At 27.4% G+C, this 19,939-nt stretch overlaps 1 protein-coding gene and 1 long non-coding RNA gene across 2 annotated transcripts in view; one reads left to right on the top strand and one right to left on the bottom strand.

Moving 5' to 3' along the window:
* LOC107439949 (uncharacterized) overlaps window positions 1-19,939 on the top strand; it is a 72,325-nt gene that overhangs the window by 2,336 nt on the left and 50,050 nt on the right. The gene's annotated exons all lie outside the window — the stretch shown is intronic.
* The window catches only part of LOC107439948 (uncharacterized), a 47,818-nt gene continuing 30,631 nt past the window's right edge, over window positions 2,753-19,939 (bottom strand). The window contains exons 5-9 of the mRNA XM_043042850.3: window positions 16,524-16,603; window positions 14,812-14,912; window positions 5,653-5,921; window positions 4,169-4,323; window positions 2,753-3,050 (exon numbers count right to left, since the gene is read on the bottom strand). Of these exons, the coding sequence (XP_042898784.2) occupies window positions 2,889-3,050; window positions 4,169-4,323; window positions 5,653-5,921; window positions 14,812-14,912; window positions 16,524-16,603 (767 nt within the window). The 3' untranslated portion in view covers window positions 2,753-2,888. The remainder of the gene's footprint in view (window positions 3,051-4,168; window positions 4,324-5,652; window positions 5,922-14,811; window positions 14,913-16,523; window positions 16,604-19,939) is intronic.

The following is a 19,939-nucleotide window of genomic DNA, read 5'->3' as shown; positions in this document are numbered from 1 at the left end:
TTTTACAAGATACTGTTTACGAGAACCATTTTGATGGTTAAGATTAAAGTAAATAGTTATTAATTTATAAAATAAAGGTGTAATTAATTAATTGCAATAATTATAATTAATTCGTATTAATTATAATATCTAAATTTAATTGTAATTAATTATAAAATAAAGGAATAAAAATTTAGAATAGCTATGAATGACATATTTCTTTTTCATTGAATTAGGTTTTCTTTAAATTGAAAAGCTCAATGGAAGATGATATATTTTGCAAACTCAAATCACATTTATAATTTATCAAATGCATTTTTATTAGACAAATATTTTCTCTCTCTCGGTATTTTGCATAAATAACTTCTTAAAAATAAGCAAAATGAAAAATAACGGATTGTTGTTTGAATATGAATATAATTTCAGATTTGAAATATAATTACTGGCTAAAAAAATGTCCTTATTCTCGGAATATCTTCGACCCTTAAAAGTAACCCTGAGGTTTTCCGGAACACTTTTTAAAGTTCCGCAAAACCTCATTGTTTCAAAATTTAAATTGTCTCAAAAAAATGTGTTAGCTGGTTTAGTGAAACGTTTATAATCGTATTTATAAATCATTGAATGAAGAAATCTGCAAAGTCTGCTGGAATCTGCTTATATTGCTTATATAAAATCTGCTTATATTTTTCTAGAACTTTTGTGTCAATGAACAATGTTTATAAATCCAAAATTTGTTCAAGAGACGAAACAAATTTTTTTTTTTTTTTTTTACTTTTTAAATTTTTTTCTAGTATTAAAACGCTTGTTTTTGCATTGGGAAAATATCATTATATTGGATTAAAATTTTTTCGTGCTAGACATTTTTTACTAGACATTTTTTATTTTTTGTTTTATCGCCAAATAATGAATTTTTGAGTAAGCAGTTAACGCCGTTTTTTTTTCCTCACAGAAATCTTATGAATTAAAATTACAATGACGCATTAGTTAAAGTAAAATAATCAGAGATTCAAAATACAATTCATAAATTTTATTATAAAAATGTACTTTATTCCAATACAAAGAACTTCACATCACAATGTTATAGTTTGATCAACAAATCATAACATAATAATTTAAGAATGATACAAGTTATTTGGAATGTAATCATATATGCAAATAATGCTGGAACTCTTTTGTTCACATAAAATGTTTATAAATAAGATGATTGATGTTTATGAGAAACATGTATGATACATATAAGAAATATATTTAACACCTTTTTCGCATCTCCTATTTTGAAAAAAAATATGTAAGTAAAAACAAAATAGAAACTGATATATTGAAAATATGTACGTATCAGATTTTGTTCGAATATGAAGCTCGAGTTTAAATATTTATTTATTAAATTATTTTTTGTAAAAAATATTTTTTTTTAAAAATTTGTCTCTTTATAGTTTAAAAATAATGTTTTGGGCATTAGTTTAGAAAAAGTTAAATTATTTTTTCCTTAATTTGATTTATAAAAGTTGAAATACTTCTTTAAGAATTTAATAAAATTTTTTCTCACGTAATAATATAAATATAAAATATAATTTTTGAAATATGTTCGAATAAAATAAATTTTGTTTAAGTATCATAGCAATAATTTTTCAATATACAAGCAGAATAATTAAATTTCCATAAATCTTCCAATTTCTTTTTACTAAAATATTTAAAATCAAGTTTTTATTAAAATATTAAAATTCTGTTTAACTCTTGTCTTTTCCTGATTTTAAAACCATTGTTGAAAATATGTATATTATAGTAATTTAAAAAAAACATTATTAAAGATTTAATTGAAATCGATTGTAAGAAAATCAGATACTAAATTAGTTAAGGAAAGTTCAGAGCTAATATTCAATGTTTTCAAATGTATAATATTCATACAATATTTATTATATAAATTAGTATAATAAAGTTATATTTAATTATTTATATTATTTGTATTTTAATTAGAAGTGGGTACTGTATCAGTGGTATTTGTATTAATTTGTTCGACTCAATCGTTCGGATATTTTTTGATTTTAAGATTTAATCCAGTAGTTATATATTCCTGTACTCAAAAAGAGTAATGGTACATTCATGATTCAGAATTTAAATAGCTGATTGAATAGCCAATTCAAATCTTGATTCAAATAGTTATTCAATAATCATTTACATATAAAATAATTATATTTCTGATAAAGGCATTATAAAATAAACATTTGATAAAATCACTTAGATTAATCTGAAATTTATATATAATCATATAATCATTATAGAAAAAGGTTTACATTTAGGTAACGATAAATAATAATTTTTCATTAAAAAATATTTCTCTCTTACTATAAGTTATATTCCTTTCCACTAATTTATATACTATCACATATCACACAAGTAATCTTGGCAAGATTTTATTCAATTTTTTTTCTGCTTTGGCATTCAAATAAAATCTGCATTCCCATTTCCTATTAGAGCAATCCAAAGTCCACTGAACAAATCCATGAAAATTCATTCACAAATAAATATACACATATTTTTTTAATATACATTAACGCAACAACCATGTGAAATATCACCATTTTATACACATAACAATCTCCCATAACATATAAACCATTCTATAATATTCAGTTTCAATATCTATAATACTTAGTGTCTATGATACTCAGTTTTCATAACTATACAAAAAGAATGTTCATATGCATTAGAAAATAGATTTTTTTAAAAATTATTTCACTCATTAATCGCTCTACCTATAAATCTATTTAAATGTAAAATATTTCAATCATATATAAAAAATAAAATTACACAGTTGTGTAATTCATACATATATAGGATTCCTACGCTCTATTCCTAGTCTAAGTAATTCATTTGTCATAAATTCGACAGATCAGTTTCGTAGAATTGGCTTAGAAAATAATGATCTGGTTGATCCATTCCGAAAATTTTGTTATTCTTGTGTAGACTCCAGGTTGATTTGGTAGAGCACACCCTATACCCCAAGATATTACCCCAGCTAAAACCCAACGACCATCATCTTCTTGGAGAACCATTGGTCCTCCAGAGTCTCCCTGAAAAAGAAGAGAACCAGGTTAGCGTTATTTAAAAGCATTACTTGGTATAGACTACAAGGTTGAACAAGATCAGTTAATCTTCAATGATCTATCAGCTATTTGAGATTTATGATTACTAATGGCAACAATGCATTAGAGTTTTTTTGTCAAAAGTTTAATTTGGGAACTAAAATTGAGCCATTCATTTCAAAGTCCCCCTCCCCTAATACTGCTAGAGCATGTAAAAAGGTGACTTTTTTTTGCAAAACTCAGCAATATAGAAACACCTTCTATTCAAATGTGTACAGTGCCCCGCTGCGGTCAAAGGCTTAACTGCTTGTTGACGATTTGCTTATGTCGCAGAAGAAGATATCATGGAATAATTTAATATATTTTAACTACTGGTTTAATGAATAATTTTCCTATTTTGATTTAATAAAATTATGAATTGTGGAGTGTCTCAGTGTTATTTAAAATAATTACTTTGCATAAACTAAAAGTTGATCAGTTAATCTTCAATGATCTATCAGCTATTTGAGTCTCACGGTTATTCATGACAGCAATGCATTTGAGCCATTTTTTTAAAAAAAAGTTTCATTTGAGCCATTATTGTCAAAAGTTTCCATCCTAATGATGTTAGAGCAAGTAAAAAGGTGACCCATCTTTTTTTTTGCAAAACTTGTCAAAATAGAAACACTTCCAATTCAAGCGAGTGAAGCGCCTCGCTGCGGTAAAAGGATGAACTACTTGTTGACGATTTGTTTATTTCATAGAATGGTTTTATATACTTTTATTATAGGTTTTATGCACAAATTTCCCCCGACTAGAATCAATAAAATGATGAATTGTTGAGTGTCTAATCTTCAGATTCACAGCATGACTAAACCTTTACCATTTGGTGTTGCCAGACGATTCCAATTTGAGTAGAGCGAAAAGAAAGGAAAAGAAATGAGCTGCGAATACCTCACTGTGGACCGTCATTAAGTATTATTCGTTTATGAAGGTTTTACTGAGAACTTTGACAACAATACTTTTTAGGTTCCATAAGACATTGAGTAACTCATTTACAATGAGTAGTGCTTAAGAGGTATTTATACAAGAGCTGTTAAAGACATAGTGAAAGTAAACGAGTTTACCTCGCACGAATCTTTGCCTCCATCAGCATATCCTGCGCAGATAAAGATATCAGGAATATCTTCGACGAATCCTGCTTGTCTGTACATGCTCTCACATAATTTGTTTGTTATTACTGGTAGAGAAACTTCCTGAATAACATCAGGAAGGGGACCATCTGAAAATAAAACAATAACCATAAAAGTAACATAATAGAAGACAAATATTTAGCAGAAAAATAGGTTTTACATGAAACCATAATATCAATGTTCTGAACCAAAACCTGTAAATTTTCTTTAGCCTAATTCAGTGTTAAGCTGTTACATGTTACTATTCAAGTATTGGTTTACTTTGGTCTAATATTTTTAATAATGCAATAATGCAATTCTATCAAACAAAACTTGTGATTTACAGTTGGACTGGTAAACTATGATTGCTTATAACTTATGATCATGATTAAAACTTAATAATAAGTTATGATTACTTGCTAATAATTTCATTTTGCCAACATTATTGAAAAGCTGCATTATATGTAAAGTTTTTTTATTTGGAGTTGGGTATTGAAATTGGAGACTTGAGCATTAATCATTTGAGCGATCTTTTGGAATTTTTAAAGATAAGCTTTACTTTATTTTATTTTTACTTTTCTCGTGTTTGTGTATGAAGGAGCCGGTTATCGCTTCGTGGGATTAACATTTCGACACTAAATAATTCTGACACTTAACATTGTCATTAACATTTTGACACTAAATAATTCTTCACAGAATTTCAACCAGGAGGTTTTGTTTCCACGCAGAAAGTGAATCTTTTTTGTTGAGCTTCTCTTAGATTTATATGAAAAAATGTGTACATTTTATCTAAAATGAGGAAGATCTAAATCTGAAATATGTCAACTTTCATCGGTGAATATCATTATTCTCATAATTACCCCAAAAAAGTGTGATAATTGCCCAAAATATTTGCCATGCCCTATTTCATATTAGTTTAATCATTGATATTTTAATATTTATTTGATAGTTTAGTATCCGATTAGAGTACAGTAGAAAAAACATTGTTGGGGATACCAGGAAGATATATACTGAGCAGGCGCCCTTAATTTTGTAAAAAAAAAAAGAAGCCCAACAGTGCAAGGAATACCGGGCAAGTGCTTGTGTATAATGACACTTGATGTGTGCAAGTGTATAGTGACACTTGACAGTAAAAAAAAACATCTTTATAGGAAATGCTGAGAAATAAATTAAAAAATCAGAGTAAGGAATACCGCAAAATGGAACTTAACTTATAAACCACAACACTGATGTTTTTCCTAATTTATCGTATCTGATATTAAAATATCGAATAAATTTCTTAATACCGATGAATATATGAATATCAAATCAGATCTAGCATATATTTCGGACATTTACCATAGTGACTGACTGATTGTTGGCATTCACGGATGAAAGTCGACAATCATCAATTTTGATCTTTCACACTGATATGTATATCATATTTATTAGTTTTGTACCTTCATAAAGGCGTCCCCAGCCGGTAACTGTAGCGTATTTGCCGACGTATGTGTTATTTCCTGCTGGAACACATATAGGCAGGATATTCCTTTGGAATGTGACAGGTTCATAGAATCTCAGCAAAGCCAAATCGTATTCGAACGTTCTTCTATCGAACTGTGGGTGGGATGCAACGATCTGAACTCGTCTCTCAACAAATGGAAGTGGTTCATTTTCATGACTGATATCGTATTCTCCAAGACGAAGAAGTATATCCGTCAAAGGCACACTGAAAAAAAAAGATATATATTACACCTCTAATATATATGTAAAAAAAAGTTATCAAAATCAGACAAGAACTCTAAAATATAAATTCTAGGTTTTCCTTAATGACCGCCTTTAACACATATCCATCCACACGAGGAAAATTCGCCATTTTGCTGTCGATTACCAGTAGACATATGGCAAAAATTTGTCGTTCTAATCCCAGAGATGGCTGGTCGATACGAATTCCGCACAGAACACAGTGCTGATGAAAATATCCTTGGTGGCAGACGAATCATGGGTTAGATCCCCCTCACCGTCACCCCTAACCGTGAGAGGGTTTTGTGTTTTTTTTCTCACCTTGAAACGCAAATGTTGGTAAGTTCCCTCAAAAAGTACTGCACTTAAGACAAATTTCACCTAATACTTGATCTAAAAGTTTCCTTGTCTTCTGGATTAGGTTCAAAATTACAAGGCTATGGAGTTGAACATTGATAGTCGTAAACTCAGAAACGGGTCAGCTGTTCAACGGCGGTAGTAAAATAAAATAAAATACTTTAATAAGTGAGCTAAAGTGCAACAAGTCTTAAATTATAATTACGAAATTAAAGTTTGTTGACACTAATTTAATTAAATGTTATTTATTCATGAAATTTGTTCCTTATAGTTTAGGAAATATACTGCAAAATTTTAAACAAAACTACATTAATAATAAAATATTGACTAGTTTTAAGGTCTTCTGGTACAACTGCGTTGGGGAAATACGTGATTTAGATTTTTGTAATTATTAGGAACTTTAGCGTGATATTTTCAGAAAATAGTGTTTGAATGTAAAACAAAATATTGACAATATTTTCGAATTAAGATAATGTTTAGTTGTCGATTTAAGTTACCACATTCTTATCTTTAGATAGAGTAACAACAAGCAGTTCCAAAATAGTCCGGAATAGGGTTGCAATAGTGAATGACTACGGAATCAGTTACCGCACTTTGCGAAGTCTTCCTCAAATTTCGTTTTCTTATTCCAGGACAAAACCATGTAAACTGTATGTTTCTTTTTATCTTTTTTTACTAGTCAAAGACATGAAACAGCGCAACAATTAAATTTATTGATGATCTGATTCAGCTTAAGCATGAAAATATAACTTTATTTTTAGTTTCTTTTTATAAATTTCTCACTAGAAAGGACTTTTTTGTAAGAAAACTAACAATTTAACGAAATAAAAAAAAACGTTTTTTTTTGCATTTCCTTCTTCTTCACTGCTACGAATTGATTGATGGCAAGGTGCATTTTACTTGCTTTAGCTTCCAATAGCTGTTTGAAGGCTTATTTAAGTGCTTCCGGGTTCCATAAAAATCTACCCGGATTCATTAAAAATTGTTCCTCTAGTGTTATGTTAGCATCCTCTGCAGTGTTTTGAATAGCGAGATTTAAAAAATGAGAATTTAGTGCCTCTCAGTGTCTGAGGCCATTTGAATTGGTCCTGACAGGTTATTCTGGATCTTGACTTTTAGCTTAGTTTCGTTCAAAGTAATTGTGATCAGCTTAAATAATTTTTCAGGTATGTTAAACTCGCTCATAATCGATTCTGCAAGCAATTTTCAGTTTACTAAGTCATGAGCTGTTTAAAGATCAATAAACAAATAATAGGTTTGGATATTGAATTTTTTTCGATAATTTATCTTAAGTTGAAGATGTTTCGTTGTTGATCTTCCCTTATGCAAAACAGCATTGATGATCATCAATGATACTATCAATATATGCTACGAATATTTTGAATAGTTTGTGGAGAATACTTCACAAAAGATGAAAAGCAGGCTAATGCCTTTGTAGTTTGAATACTTCTGACATCCAGGACTCCATCCATCCATTGTAATAGGCAAGTGATGCTCATTCTCCATTCCTCAGGTAAAACTTCAGGATTCCGTACAGAATTGATAATGTGGTGGATTTTCGTAACATTATTAAATGCTGCGCTTTTTTATGAGTTTTTATTTGTATATAAAAACATGAAAAATCTTAATAAAAGTGCCAAGCATAGCTATCATGTTTTTAGAATTTTTTATTTTATGAAGTATATGGATATTTGATTTTAGCTCTACTTATAATATAGATACTTTGATTAGTTAAGATTAATTTTGCAAGCAAGCAAACCGAATGCGTGCATTTAATTTTAATATGCCGACCGATTTGTGTAGGGGACAGGGAACTGGCCTTGCATCAGAAAGGTTCTGGGTTCAAATCCCGGACAAGGCATGGATGTTCTTTCATTCTTTGTACTATCTGTCCTTACTGTGGGAGCAACGTTGGACCACCTAATATAGTGCACTTGAAAGAGTGGCCAAAAAATATGCTCTTCAGCTGCCTGTATTGACGAAATGTCATTCCCCAGGTGGGCATTGGAAAATTTTTTCTGTTGATATTTCAGCAGATAAAGATACCTTGTTGCTGCTCGCTATGTTAATTAAATTTTTGCTTAATTAATTATTATTTTAATTTTTTAAAATTATTTTTTTTCAATTAATTTTGGGTTTCAACCATTCACTGTCTGTTACCCGTATATTATAACTTACTGAATAATCTTTAGTAAGTTACATAGTTAGTAAGTTTTGGTGCTGTAGTCAAAATAGGAGTGAATCAATATTTCTATATTAGTCATTTATTCTTTATTAACTTAATTGCGTATTGAAATTTATAAATTCTTATTAGTAATAATGATTCATAAAATATATAAGTAGCAAAAATTATAAGCAATTTTTATAAGTGCCATTCCCGAGGGGAGAAGTCGCAACCAGGCTGTGCAAGAAAAAAAAATCGTTAAAAAAGATTAAAAAACAAACAAAGGTTGCACTCTGTATTCGTTCGTAATTTCGGTAAACATCTTCGTTTTTATATTTAACCTTTTCAACGTTTTTCACCTAATGAATATGACTCAACCTACACGTTTTTAAACAATGCGGGCATTGAAGTTTCACGGAAACCAGACGTCTACAGGCGGAAATAGTTCTCAGGCGTTTCTTGAAAGGTAATATCAGAACCACAAGGGGTCGATGGCCCTTTCGCCGACTTAATAAAAAGTAGGGTACTATTCCAATTTCGAGATAAATAGTATTCAAGAGCAATTTAACACCCACAAGAACTTCATTTTCTAAAAATGCAACTGATCATTATCGTTTCAAAGAAAGAATAGGTTTTTATTTTTAACACAGTTTCCAACTTCAGCATTGTCAAGAACCCAGTGAACTATTTATTTTTAATAATAGTCGCAAACGGAAACAGTGTTTTTGTGTTTCTGAGTTTTTATGGTTCATTTAATTCCAATAAGTCACATTTTGAATAAGAGTATCAAGACATTGAAGATTTTTATGCATCTCATTTATTTAACCGGAAAGAATTTTTTTTTCATCAGTAAATTATTTCTGAATTAAAACCGCTGGCTAATATTTTGTGATGTTCCATAAACACAATTTTAAATTAATCTTCTTAGATTTACAAATTTGTGTTGCTCAATATTAAAAAATTGTAAACGCCATCTCTGTTTCGTGCGTTCAATTTTATGTTACATTTTGCTTCGTTGCACAGAAATTATTACTATTAAAAACTTAAAACTACAAAGGTGTGTAGACATTAAACACATAAATATTTGAGATTCCATAATTCAAGAATTTATTGTTAAACTTGTTGTAGACAATAGGAAGCGGGTACTCTATATGTCACAGAAAGATAATTACTTAGTTGAAATTTGACGAGTTGAAAGAGCTATATTTACTTATAAGTTTAAAATGAGTATTTTTCAAAATGCCAATTTGTTCGAAAGTTATTGCAATAGTAAATACTATTTTATACGATTTTTTTCCTTCCTCTTTTTTTGCTTTATGTTACATTTTGTTGTGCTGCGCGAAAACTATAAAACTTAGAAGTTAGGAAGAACAAATATTTGTAGGAAAATTTGCAAAGAGTACGATAGAGTAAAAAAAAAAGAAAGATTCGATTATTTGTTATAGAATTATTAACTTTTAAACTCATTGTAAAAGTATACCATGCAGGAAGATATCTATCGCTTGCTGAAGTGCAACAACGTGGTTGAAATTTCAAGTGCGGAATGGACTATTTTCATTTAGGATCTTATTTTTTAAAAACCTTTCACTTTTTTTTAAAGATTTACTTTGCTATTTTCATTCTTCAATAATATTAGAAATTTTCTTCTTATCCCTATTGTATTACAAAGCCTATTCATTTTATATAACTAATAATATTCACAATATAACTAATAATATAGAATTATTAACTTTTAAACTCATTGTAAAAGTATACCATGCAGGAAGATATCTATCGCTTGCTGAAGTGCAACAACGTGGTTGAAATTTCAAGTGCGGAATGGACTATTTTCATTTAGGATCTTATTTTTTAAAAACCTTTCACTTTTTTTTAAAGATTTACTTTGCTATTTTCATTCTTCAATAATATTAGAAATTTTCTTCTTATCCCTATTGTATTACAAAGCCTATTCATTTTATATAACTAATAATATTCACAATATAACTAATAATATAGAATTATTAACTTTTAAACTCATTGTAAAAGTATACCATGCAGGAAGATATCTATCGCTTGCTGAAGTGCAACAACGTGGTTGAAATTTCAAGTGCGGAATGGACTATTTTCATTTAGGATCTTATTTTTTAAAAACCTTTCACTTTTTTTTAAAGATTTACTTTGCTATTTTCATTCTTCAATAATATTAGAAATTTTCTTCTTATCCCTATTGTATTACAAAGCCTATTCATTTTATATAACTAATAATATTCACAATATAACTAATAATATAGAATTATTAACTTTTAAACTCATTGTAAAAGTATACCATGCAGGAAGATATCTATCGCTTGCTGAAGTGCAACAACGTGGTTGAAATTTCAAGTGCGGAATGGACTATTTTCATTTAGGATCTTATTTTTTAAAAACCTTTCACTTTTTTTTAAAGATTTACTTTGCTATTTTCATTCTTCAATAATATTAGAAATTTTCTTCTTATCCCTATTGTATTACAAAGCCTATTCATTTTATATAACTAATAATATTCACAATATAACTAATAATATAGAATTATTAACTTTTAAACTCATTGTAAAAGTATACCATGCAGGAAGATATCTATCGCTTGCTGAAGTGCAACAACGTGGTTGAAATTTCAAGTGCGGAATGGACTATTTTCATTTAGGATCTTATTTTTTAAAAACCTTTCACTTTTTTTTAAAGATTTACTTTGCTATTTTCATTCTTCAATAATATTAGAAATTTTCTTCTTATCCCTATTGTATTACAAAGCCTATTCATTTTATATAACTAATAATATTCACATACATTAAATCGATGACTTACAACACTGATATATTTTATCATACTTGAAGCACAAACCAAGAAAAATAGCAAGTACCATATTGTGGGAAAACATAAGTAGCATAAACCTCTGTATTTCTTTAAAAGGAAATACTAAATAAAATTTAAATTTATTTTGTTCTTTATAATGAATAGTTAATATCCCTATCCTATTCAAAGCATGTTGATTCAATTTTTTTTATTTAACTTCTACATTTAAAATTTACAAGATCTTTTAACAAAGTTACAGTCATATCACTGCTTAGAACGTAAACACGTTGATCAGTTTTTGCTTATTTTTAATTTAACCTTAAAATACAATATTTCGGTATTTATTCCAAATGGAATAAATTAAATTTAGCTTATGCGTTGAATGAAACAGTTAGTATTATATTTTTGTTTAAGAAATGCTTAAAACTCCTAAACAATTATTTCTATCAGATAAATTAAAATTTCTTTCCAGATTGAAAATATACCAAATAAAAATTACGTTTAATTAGAATTTGATTTCTATCTAAAATATGAGAAATACTTATGCGAAAAGCCAATGAAGGAACAAAATCAAGACTCTAAGCTTCGATAATAATACTTAATAAGGATTTGATGATTCAAAAATGATACATAATAAAAAATTTTTATCAAGGGGATTATGATCTAAAGTGGTTTTAACCTGAAAGAAATATAATCATAAAAATTATTTATAGAAAAAACACCTTTTAAGGCTTTTTTTTTTGAATAAATGAATTTACAAAAGTTGAATTTAAAGATGAACATTTGTACCAGCTATTACTCGTAAATAATAAAAATATTTTATGCAACTAAAATGAAAAAAAATTGAGCTAAATTGTAATTTGTAGAAATTAATATTAAATCTTTCTCGGGAACATTGAGAGTATTTAAAAAAAATGTTGAAACGGTCTTGGTAAAATTAAATCAAATCCTGATAAGCACTATCTGAAATAAGGTTGAATTTATTTTATTGTTTCAACTAAAGGAAATAAAAAAGGGATATAAAAATAAAATAAATAAAAAAAAAACTAATAAAAATGAAATAAATAAATAAAAACAGCGTACCATTAAAAAACTGCAATAGTCAATGGCGGTCAAACCATTCCCAAGCAGTTTCCGGAAAAAATCATAAACACATAAATCGGTTTATTAAACTAAAAGTTAAGACACGTGCTCCGTTTTCCATTAAATTCCATTGAAACAGATAGCGTATAAAATAGCTATCGGATTTAATACAGAGATATTAAAAAGAAGAAAAAAAATAGTTCATTCGATCGCATAGCTTAGTTGACCGCTTAAACTTTCCTTAGATTCAAGGTCAGGAGAGACGAGGTTACGATTGAATCTTCTCTTTAAAAACTTGTCAACTGTTTACCTGCAAATCAATGAGTGCGTACACGTGAATCGACTCGCTAATAAACAATGAAGAGGAAATTCTCGTGAATTAGCCGTAATTAGGGTTTTACGTGGAGTATTAAAAGGTGAAAACAATAATGAGAGTAATTTAATGTGATTACATGAATCGCATTATTTCATTGTTTGTGACAAGGAATTTATGTTTTTGCGTAATAAGAGAGACATCATTTTAGAAACAACAGGGATTAAGATAGACCTTTCAAAAGATGATTTGAAGTGAATGGATTTGAAGAAATTATCGAAAGTTGTTAGCTTTTGGTGTTGATAATTTGAAATAGAAAAAACACTATCGCTTTAAATTTCAATACACGCATCACTTTTATAGTTTTTTCAATAAATAAGCAAAATAATGCACTTTCGCGTGACGATAAGTTAAATACAAACATAGAAATATAACTCATTGCAGAATTTAGAACACGAAAAAGACGCAATGCAAACGTGGAATATTCCTCATATTACAGAATTAGAATACACAACAGAGTTTTGCCTTATATTTTTCCTTATTCAAAGTACTAAAGTCTATTAGTACTGTAAGTACTTTTAACCCATCGTATATGATATATACCCAAAATATTACCTGAAAATGGAACAATATCTTTTGACTAAAAATACTACAATGTATACTACTTGTTTAAAAACTTCAATCGCTTCAAAAATATACATATATGAAAAAAACAGTCAACATGTTTCAAGCTCGTAAAAAACGGGTGCTTATTTTTTAAGCGCTTGAAACATGTCGACTGTTTTTTTCATATATGTTTATTTTTAAAACGATTGAAGTTTTCAATCGATCAATATCTTACCTTATCAGTTTCTTGAATTTATTATTCAAAAATGAATACTTTTTAAAAACATTTCAAACGAGAACTACACCTGAAGTTTAATATCGGTACCTTGAGACTATATACCATGTAAATTTACTTCAAAATTAATAATGTAACGAGCGAATAACTTAACCGGAACTGTACCACTCTTTAATTTCTGCTGCGAGAGAGTTCTCAGTTTACAGGATCTTAGATTTTCCCTTCAACTTTTAATTTCTCTTTCTTTTGAATTCTGTAAATATTTACATGTGTTAATTTTTGTTTTGTTTTAAGCTTTCATTAAATAGATTTTTTTTGATGTAAACTGATTGCTAAATTCTTCAATAAAACTATTTCTGTTCTTATAATATTTTGTTTTCTATGCCACGAAGTAAAACTACCTCAGGCTGGTATAATAAGATATTTAATGGTAGCTTATTTTAGTTAAACCATAGTAATGCATAGTCAAATATTTTGCATGAAATATTTTTATAACTCATATTAGGTTTGTACCAAATCATAGTTAATCACTCTACGAAATTTCTAACATTATCATAGAACACAAATTGCTTCGTTCTTGATAGCTACAAAATTGTTTCTTTTCACCCGTTTGTTTGTTTTGTGAAATTAGTGAAACAAGTTCCGTGACTTTTTATTAAATTTTGGGTAATTTTTTCATGTTATGAAAGTTTAAAAATTGTCACCAAATTAGTAAGCCAACCCCGATAAATATAGATTCGAATCTTCAAAATAAATTCTAAAGTTATCAGTTAAAAAAAATTTCTAGGTGAATTTGTGTTAATTACGGCACGGACTGTGCTTATTCTAACCTGAAACATCCAAAATTTCGAACATGGTAGTAAAAAAACAACTTGTTTCGTTTTTGATAGCTAAAAAATTGCTTCTTTTACCCCGTTTTTTTTGTTTTATGAAATCAGTGAAACAAGTTCCATGACTTTTTATTGAATTTTGGGTAATTTTCTCATGTTATGAAAGTTTAAAAATTGTCACCAACTTAATAATCCTACCCCAATAAAATGTATAGCTTAGAATCTTCAAAATAAATTCTAAAGTTATTCGTTCAATTTTTTTTTAAATAAGTGAATCTGATTTAAGCACGGCCTGGGAACGTGTTCATGCATCTTTTTGATATTTTTTCTTATATTGCAGTTATGATTTTGAGTATTATTGCAGAAATATATATTTTACATCGCAGACTTGAAATATTACATAAATATACAAACAAAGAAACATGGAAATGGAAAATTCAATGTTTTTTTTTCTTATTAATTTGTACAATTTCTTACTTTTCAACGCAATGTGCTGCCGTGATAGCCCAAAATTCGTTAAGAAGTGTTGCTCCACATTTATGAAGGAAAGCATTTTTCTTCCATTGCCTTAAAGAGACCTAAAAGAATACATATATAAAATAAAAAATATAATTTTAAAGCCATTTTTATGCAAGAAGCAAGTTTTTTTCCATTTCAAAGTTAATAACAAACAATAAAAAATATGCAAGAATATTATTAAACGCTTGACTTTATTGTGCATTATCGTGAATATACTTTGACAATATAAAATTCAAGATAATTTGTTTTGTCATGTTTTAGGTATTTAATGAAATAAAATTCGATAAATCTTTTGATAAATTTAGATTATATATTAAATTTCATTTTTAAATTTAAACTACTCTCTTCAATGATATTTACGAGCTTAACAATAACGGTGATTAGATGTGAAAAAGATACATAAGAGAAATATAATATAAATAATATAAAAATAACTACTGGTTTTAAATAATTTTGTTTTAACCCAAATGTGGGATGTCTCATTTCTTGTTGCTCCCTCTCAACCCTTGTTACAAACTGTCACATTTTATTGAGCCCCTTTCAAAGCATGGTATCATTTATGGAAGACCCTTTTAATAGTCATTAATATAAGTCTTGTAGTCCAGGCTCATTTTATACTTTCGAACTATTTCTTAAAAATTTATTAGAAAGTTTCACACGATTAATAAATTAAATTGCTTTAACTGTCAAAATTGTGATTTTTATTATTATCAGATTCTATATCATTTTACTACATTTGTGCTTATATTATTGCTTCATTCGCTCTATGTAATTAGTATACAACATTTAATAGAAAGCATTGATTTTTGTTTACTATTTTTAATGATTTGAAGGCCCTCTTGTGATAGTATAAGCCACAAAAAAGAAAAATTAAAAAAAAAAAAAATAGAATTAAGTGTAGTATATATTTTTTCATTTTAGTAATAACCTTCTATTTAAAAAATATCAAACCTAAATTAGTTGTGTTTTTAATTACAAATATGACTTAACACTAGGCTGCTTAAACAAAACTGCCTTTAATTTCCTTAACTGCCTTTAATTAATTTTAATGACACAATTTCTTAGACAACATATAATTTTGTTATTTATTGTTAATATTTACTAATAACTTGCTATATAACTGTAAATGATATAAAAATATTAAAAATTGATTTTAAACAAATTTCTTTACGCATTATTTATTCTTTTACAATGCCGTCATTTTTACTGCTTTTGGGCAATATAGGTATATACTAAGTTTCAGTCGTTCTAGTTTTAACGAAAAGACTTTGTTTCCCTTTCTTAAAACATTGAAAATGAGCTTACTTTTTTTTTTCGAAATAAACCCTTTTATTTAAGTTATCATGCATAGTCAAAAGTGTAAGTTATGTAATAATTTGCATATTTTGTAATTTTCCATTCATAATTAACTGTCATATAAAGTTTAATTAATATGTAATTTATACACAATAAAATCTAATTTGATTCAAATCACTGATATGGAAGATTTATTTGATTAATTTGGATTCGTCATTAGTTTGAATCACATTAGTAAACTGAGTCTTTGAATCATTTTGATTTACATTATCCAATTATAATGTGTTCAAGAATATAACATGGTACTTAACAATTTTAACACACATTTGTCTATAAAAATGAAATAGTAAGTTAAATGTAAAACAGTCACGTACCACCCAAGGCCATTCTCCAAAGTAAGAATTACCACCTCCTACTATTCGTCCAACAGGACCAGGTTTGGGGCGTCCACATACTGCAATAAACAAAAAATATTACATTAAGGCATGCCATTTTTATCAGGTTTGTTTCTATATTCATAATAACGGAACAAAAATAGTTAATAAAATTTATTCTAAATTCAATTTTGATGGTAAAGAGGTTTGTTTCAATTTTTGGTGTTTTAAAATCTACATGCCGTCCCAATTGAAACTGATTATTTTTTTTAATAAAAAAAAACTATTACAGGAAAACCGTTATAGTTAATAAAAAATAGTTCTTACCGAAAACTCTTGTGACTGGGCATGAATGTTCTTTTCTGAGTTTTGGCTGTTAGTTCGGAAATTTTGGACAGATGGCGCTTTACGTTCTTACTACACTTTACTGTTCTAATTTATTCCCTTCGACATATTGTTACTGCTTATGGTGGATATTTCGAAAATATTGCAATTCCATTCATGAAGAGAGTTCAAATAAGATTAAGAAGATAAGACAAAGAAACATAACGAAATTATATTTAATTATTTTTCCTTGATTTACAGGTTTTCTGTCTGCAGTGCCATCTGTCAGAAATTTTTTAAACTTAATCCAGCAACTCTGGGAGCAAAAAAAGATGTTGCAACAGTTGTCAATATCAAAGTAAACAATAATACAAATAAAACTTTGAGTATATTTGATTGCTCAACACTATGGTTTAAAATTGATAGCGTTTTTACCCTTCACTCTAATATTAATTTGGATCCCTAATGTGTGCACTTTTTTCACTTCATTTTTGACAAAAATAACACAAATAAATACTGAGAGGGGCTATTACGAAACACCCAGTAATAATTAAAGAACCATACTATAATAAATAACTATGCAAAATAAAACAGTGAAATTTCAATTTATATAAAAAAAATAAATAGTTAAAATTTATAAAAAAATATCAAAATTATTAAAAATTCATCTAAAGCTAAATTACCCAAATAAGACAGTTGTGCAGACTCACGTACTTGGAATGAAATTTTGCTTTAATACAGCTTATCGAATAAAGATATTTGGGTTTTGTTTGAGCTAAATAAAATACTCATGTTGAATTAAAATAAATACATTATTTTAATTTGTGTTAGTTTTTTAAATATCGTTTGTAGAACTAAAATTACGAGAGAAACTTTAAACTCGTTTTCTCAAAACTTATTTTTAAAAAGCAAACGAGCAAGTGCTATTATGTGACGTGTTATTCTCTAAATTGGCTTTTTACTGAATAGAACTGTAGTTTGTATAAACCCACTACCAGGGATTTAGTAAAATTCAAAATTTTTGGGAGCCTAGTTCTATTTTTAGGAGCCTGTGTGTAATGGGATGAAATCAGCAAAGGAGATATTTTCTTTTATTAAATTACATCAAAACTAGTAATCTTAATTCAATATTATAAAAAAAATAAATAAATTGGTCAGAAGGAGGTTATATAATTCAAATTATACAAGATAAGAAATATAACAGACATACAAGTTTTTTTTTAGAAATAGGACATTTTTTAAATTGAAAATACTAAGATTTTTAGTTTTGGAGCTAAAAACAGGTTTAAATTTTATTAAAATATCAGGTGCAAGCTACGATTTCATAGGTACCATGGTGAGTAGAATACGTAAACTACTGTCCAGACTATGTTCCGTGTGAGAATATTAGAAATGTTCTTTAAATTTCGCCAATCTTCTCTTATGGAATTAATATTTAGAAAACAAGGGCAAAAGGTGACCAATTTTTATTATTAGTACAGAGTATTATGGAAAGTAACCCAAAATTCAGATTAAGTACACTGTAGAAATTTCCGGATCAAATTACTGTATAAAATCCCGGCATTTTAGGTGTATATGCCGTAAAATTCATTTTTACAGCAAAATACCATACCGTATTTTTTCAATAGTATTTAATTAGAGTGTTTTAAGGATTTTACGGGATTATAACCGTAAAAATTACGGTTCATCAGATTTTTCGTTCCGTAACATGCTCCGGAAAAAATGGATTTTACAATAAAAAGTAACGGTATTCTTAGTGCCGTTACTTTTTACCCTAATTTGATCCAAAATTTCTTACAGTGTACATCGTTCGAATTTTATTGTTCGCGTACTTTTTTACTTTATTTTTGATAAGTGTTTTCAAAATAAATACTGGGGGTTTCAATTAGAGAACTTTTGCTAAGAAATAAATAACTATACAGTCAACAACCATACAAAATAAAATATTGCCAATTTTCAATATATTGAACAATATTTATTTATCTTATAGAAGCAATACAAATATATATATATATATATATATATATATATATATATATATATATATATATATATATATATATATATATATATATATATATATATATATATATATATATATAAATATTTGTATTGCTTCTTATTGCTTAAGAATATGTTATTTGTATAATATAAGTCTTTATATGGCGATATATTAAATAATTTTTCGTACTTTATCATTTTTCAGTGAAAAAAATATATTTATATAAGAGAATGCAATTATTGCATTTAAAAGACAAAATATACAATTAAAAAACAAATTATATGAGAAATATGATTTATTTCAATTTATCAACACACTTACGTAATAAATATAATTAAAATGAGAGAGAAAACTCTTGTATGCAGATTGCAGGTGTTCTGTTATATTGTTAATTGCCGCTTTGCCCTTCACCTTGACCTTGTATCGTTTTACGAAAGAGAAACGATTTGCATAACTTAAAACGCATTTAATTTGAAGTTTAAAAATAGCAATGGCCTATTGTGTAATCTTTTATTATTTTTTTTCCTTGCACTTTTAACATAGAACAGTTTAAAATCCATAATATCACATAAATGAGTTTTAAATATATTTTACATTATGATGTTTTAAATAGTGGAGAAAGTTAGCTAATGGAAAATTCATCAATAATCTATATGATTTTTTTTACAATATTTTTTAACATTAGTATAAGTTTACTAAGATATCGATAAGTCATATGGATTTTTATCAGTATGTCATATCAAACTTTATTTTCCTACAATATAATTTTCTTAATATTGGTACGAATTTGTTAAGGTAAAATCTATCAATTAGTCATATGGATTAATTTATTTTAATATAATTATTTCTTACTTATGATAAACATTTGCTAAGACGTAAGTTATTTATAAGTTATATGAAGAGCTATTCTCTTATGAGATAATTTTTTAAATATTATTATAAGTTTAATAAGACAGAATTCATTCACAAGTTAGGTAAAACATTATTTTTTTATCATAAAATATTCGAGTATAAAGTATTCGAGTTCAATGATGAAATTTATAGAAAAATTATGTATCACACTACCACTATGAAATTTAAATAATTTTAC

The sequence above is a fragment of the Parasteatoda tepidariorum genome, chromosome 6 (assembly GCF_982258835.1).
Source record: "Parasteatoda tepidariorum strain Cologne lab strain chromosome 6, Ptep-v5.0, whole genome shotgun sequence".
Taxonomy (NCBI): Eukaryota; Metazoa; Arthropoda; class Arachnida; order Araneae; family Theridiidae; genus Parasteatoda; species Parasteatoda tepidariorum.
Note: the sequence above shows the minus strand (reverse complement) of the source record. Positions and strands in the feature narration are given on the sequence as shown.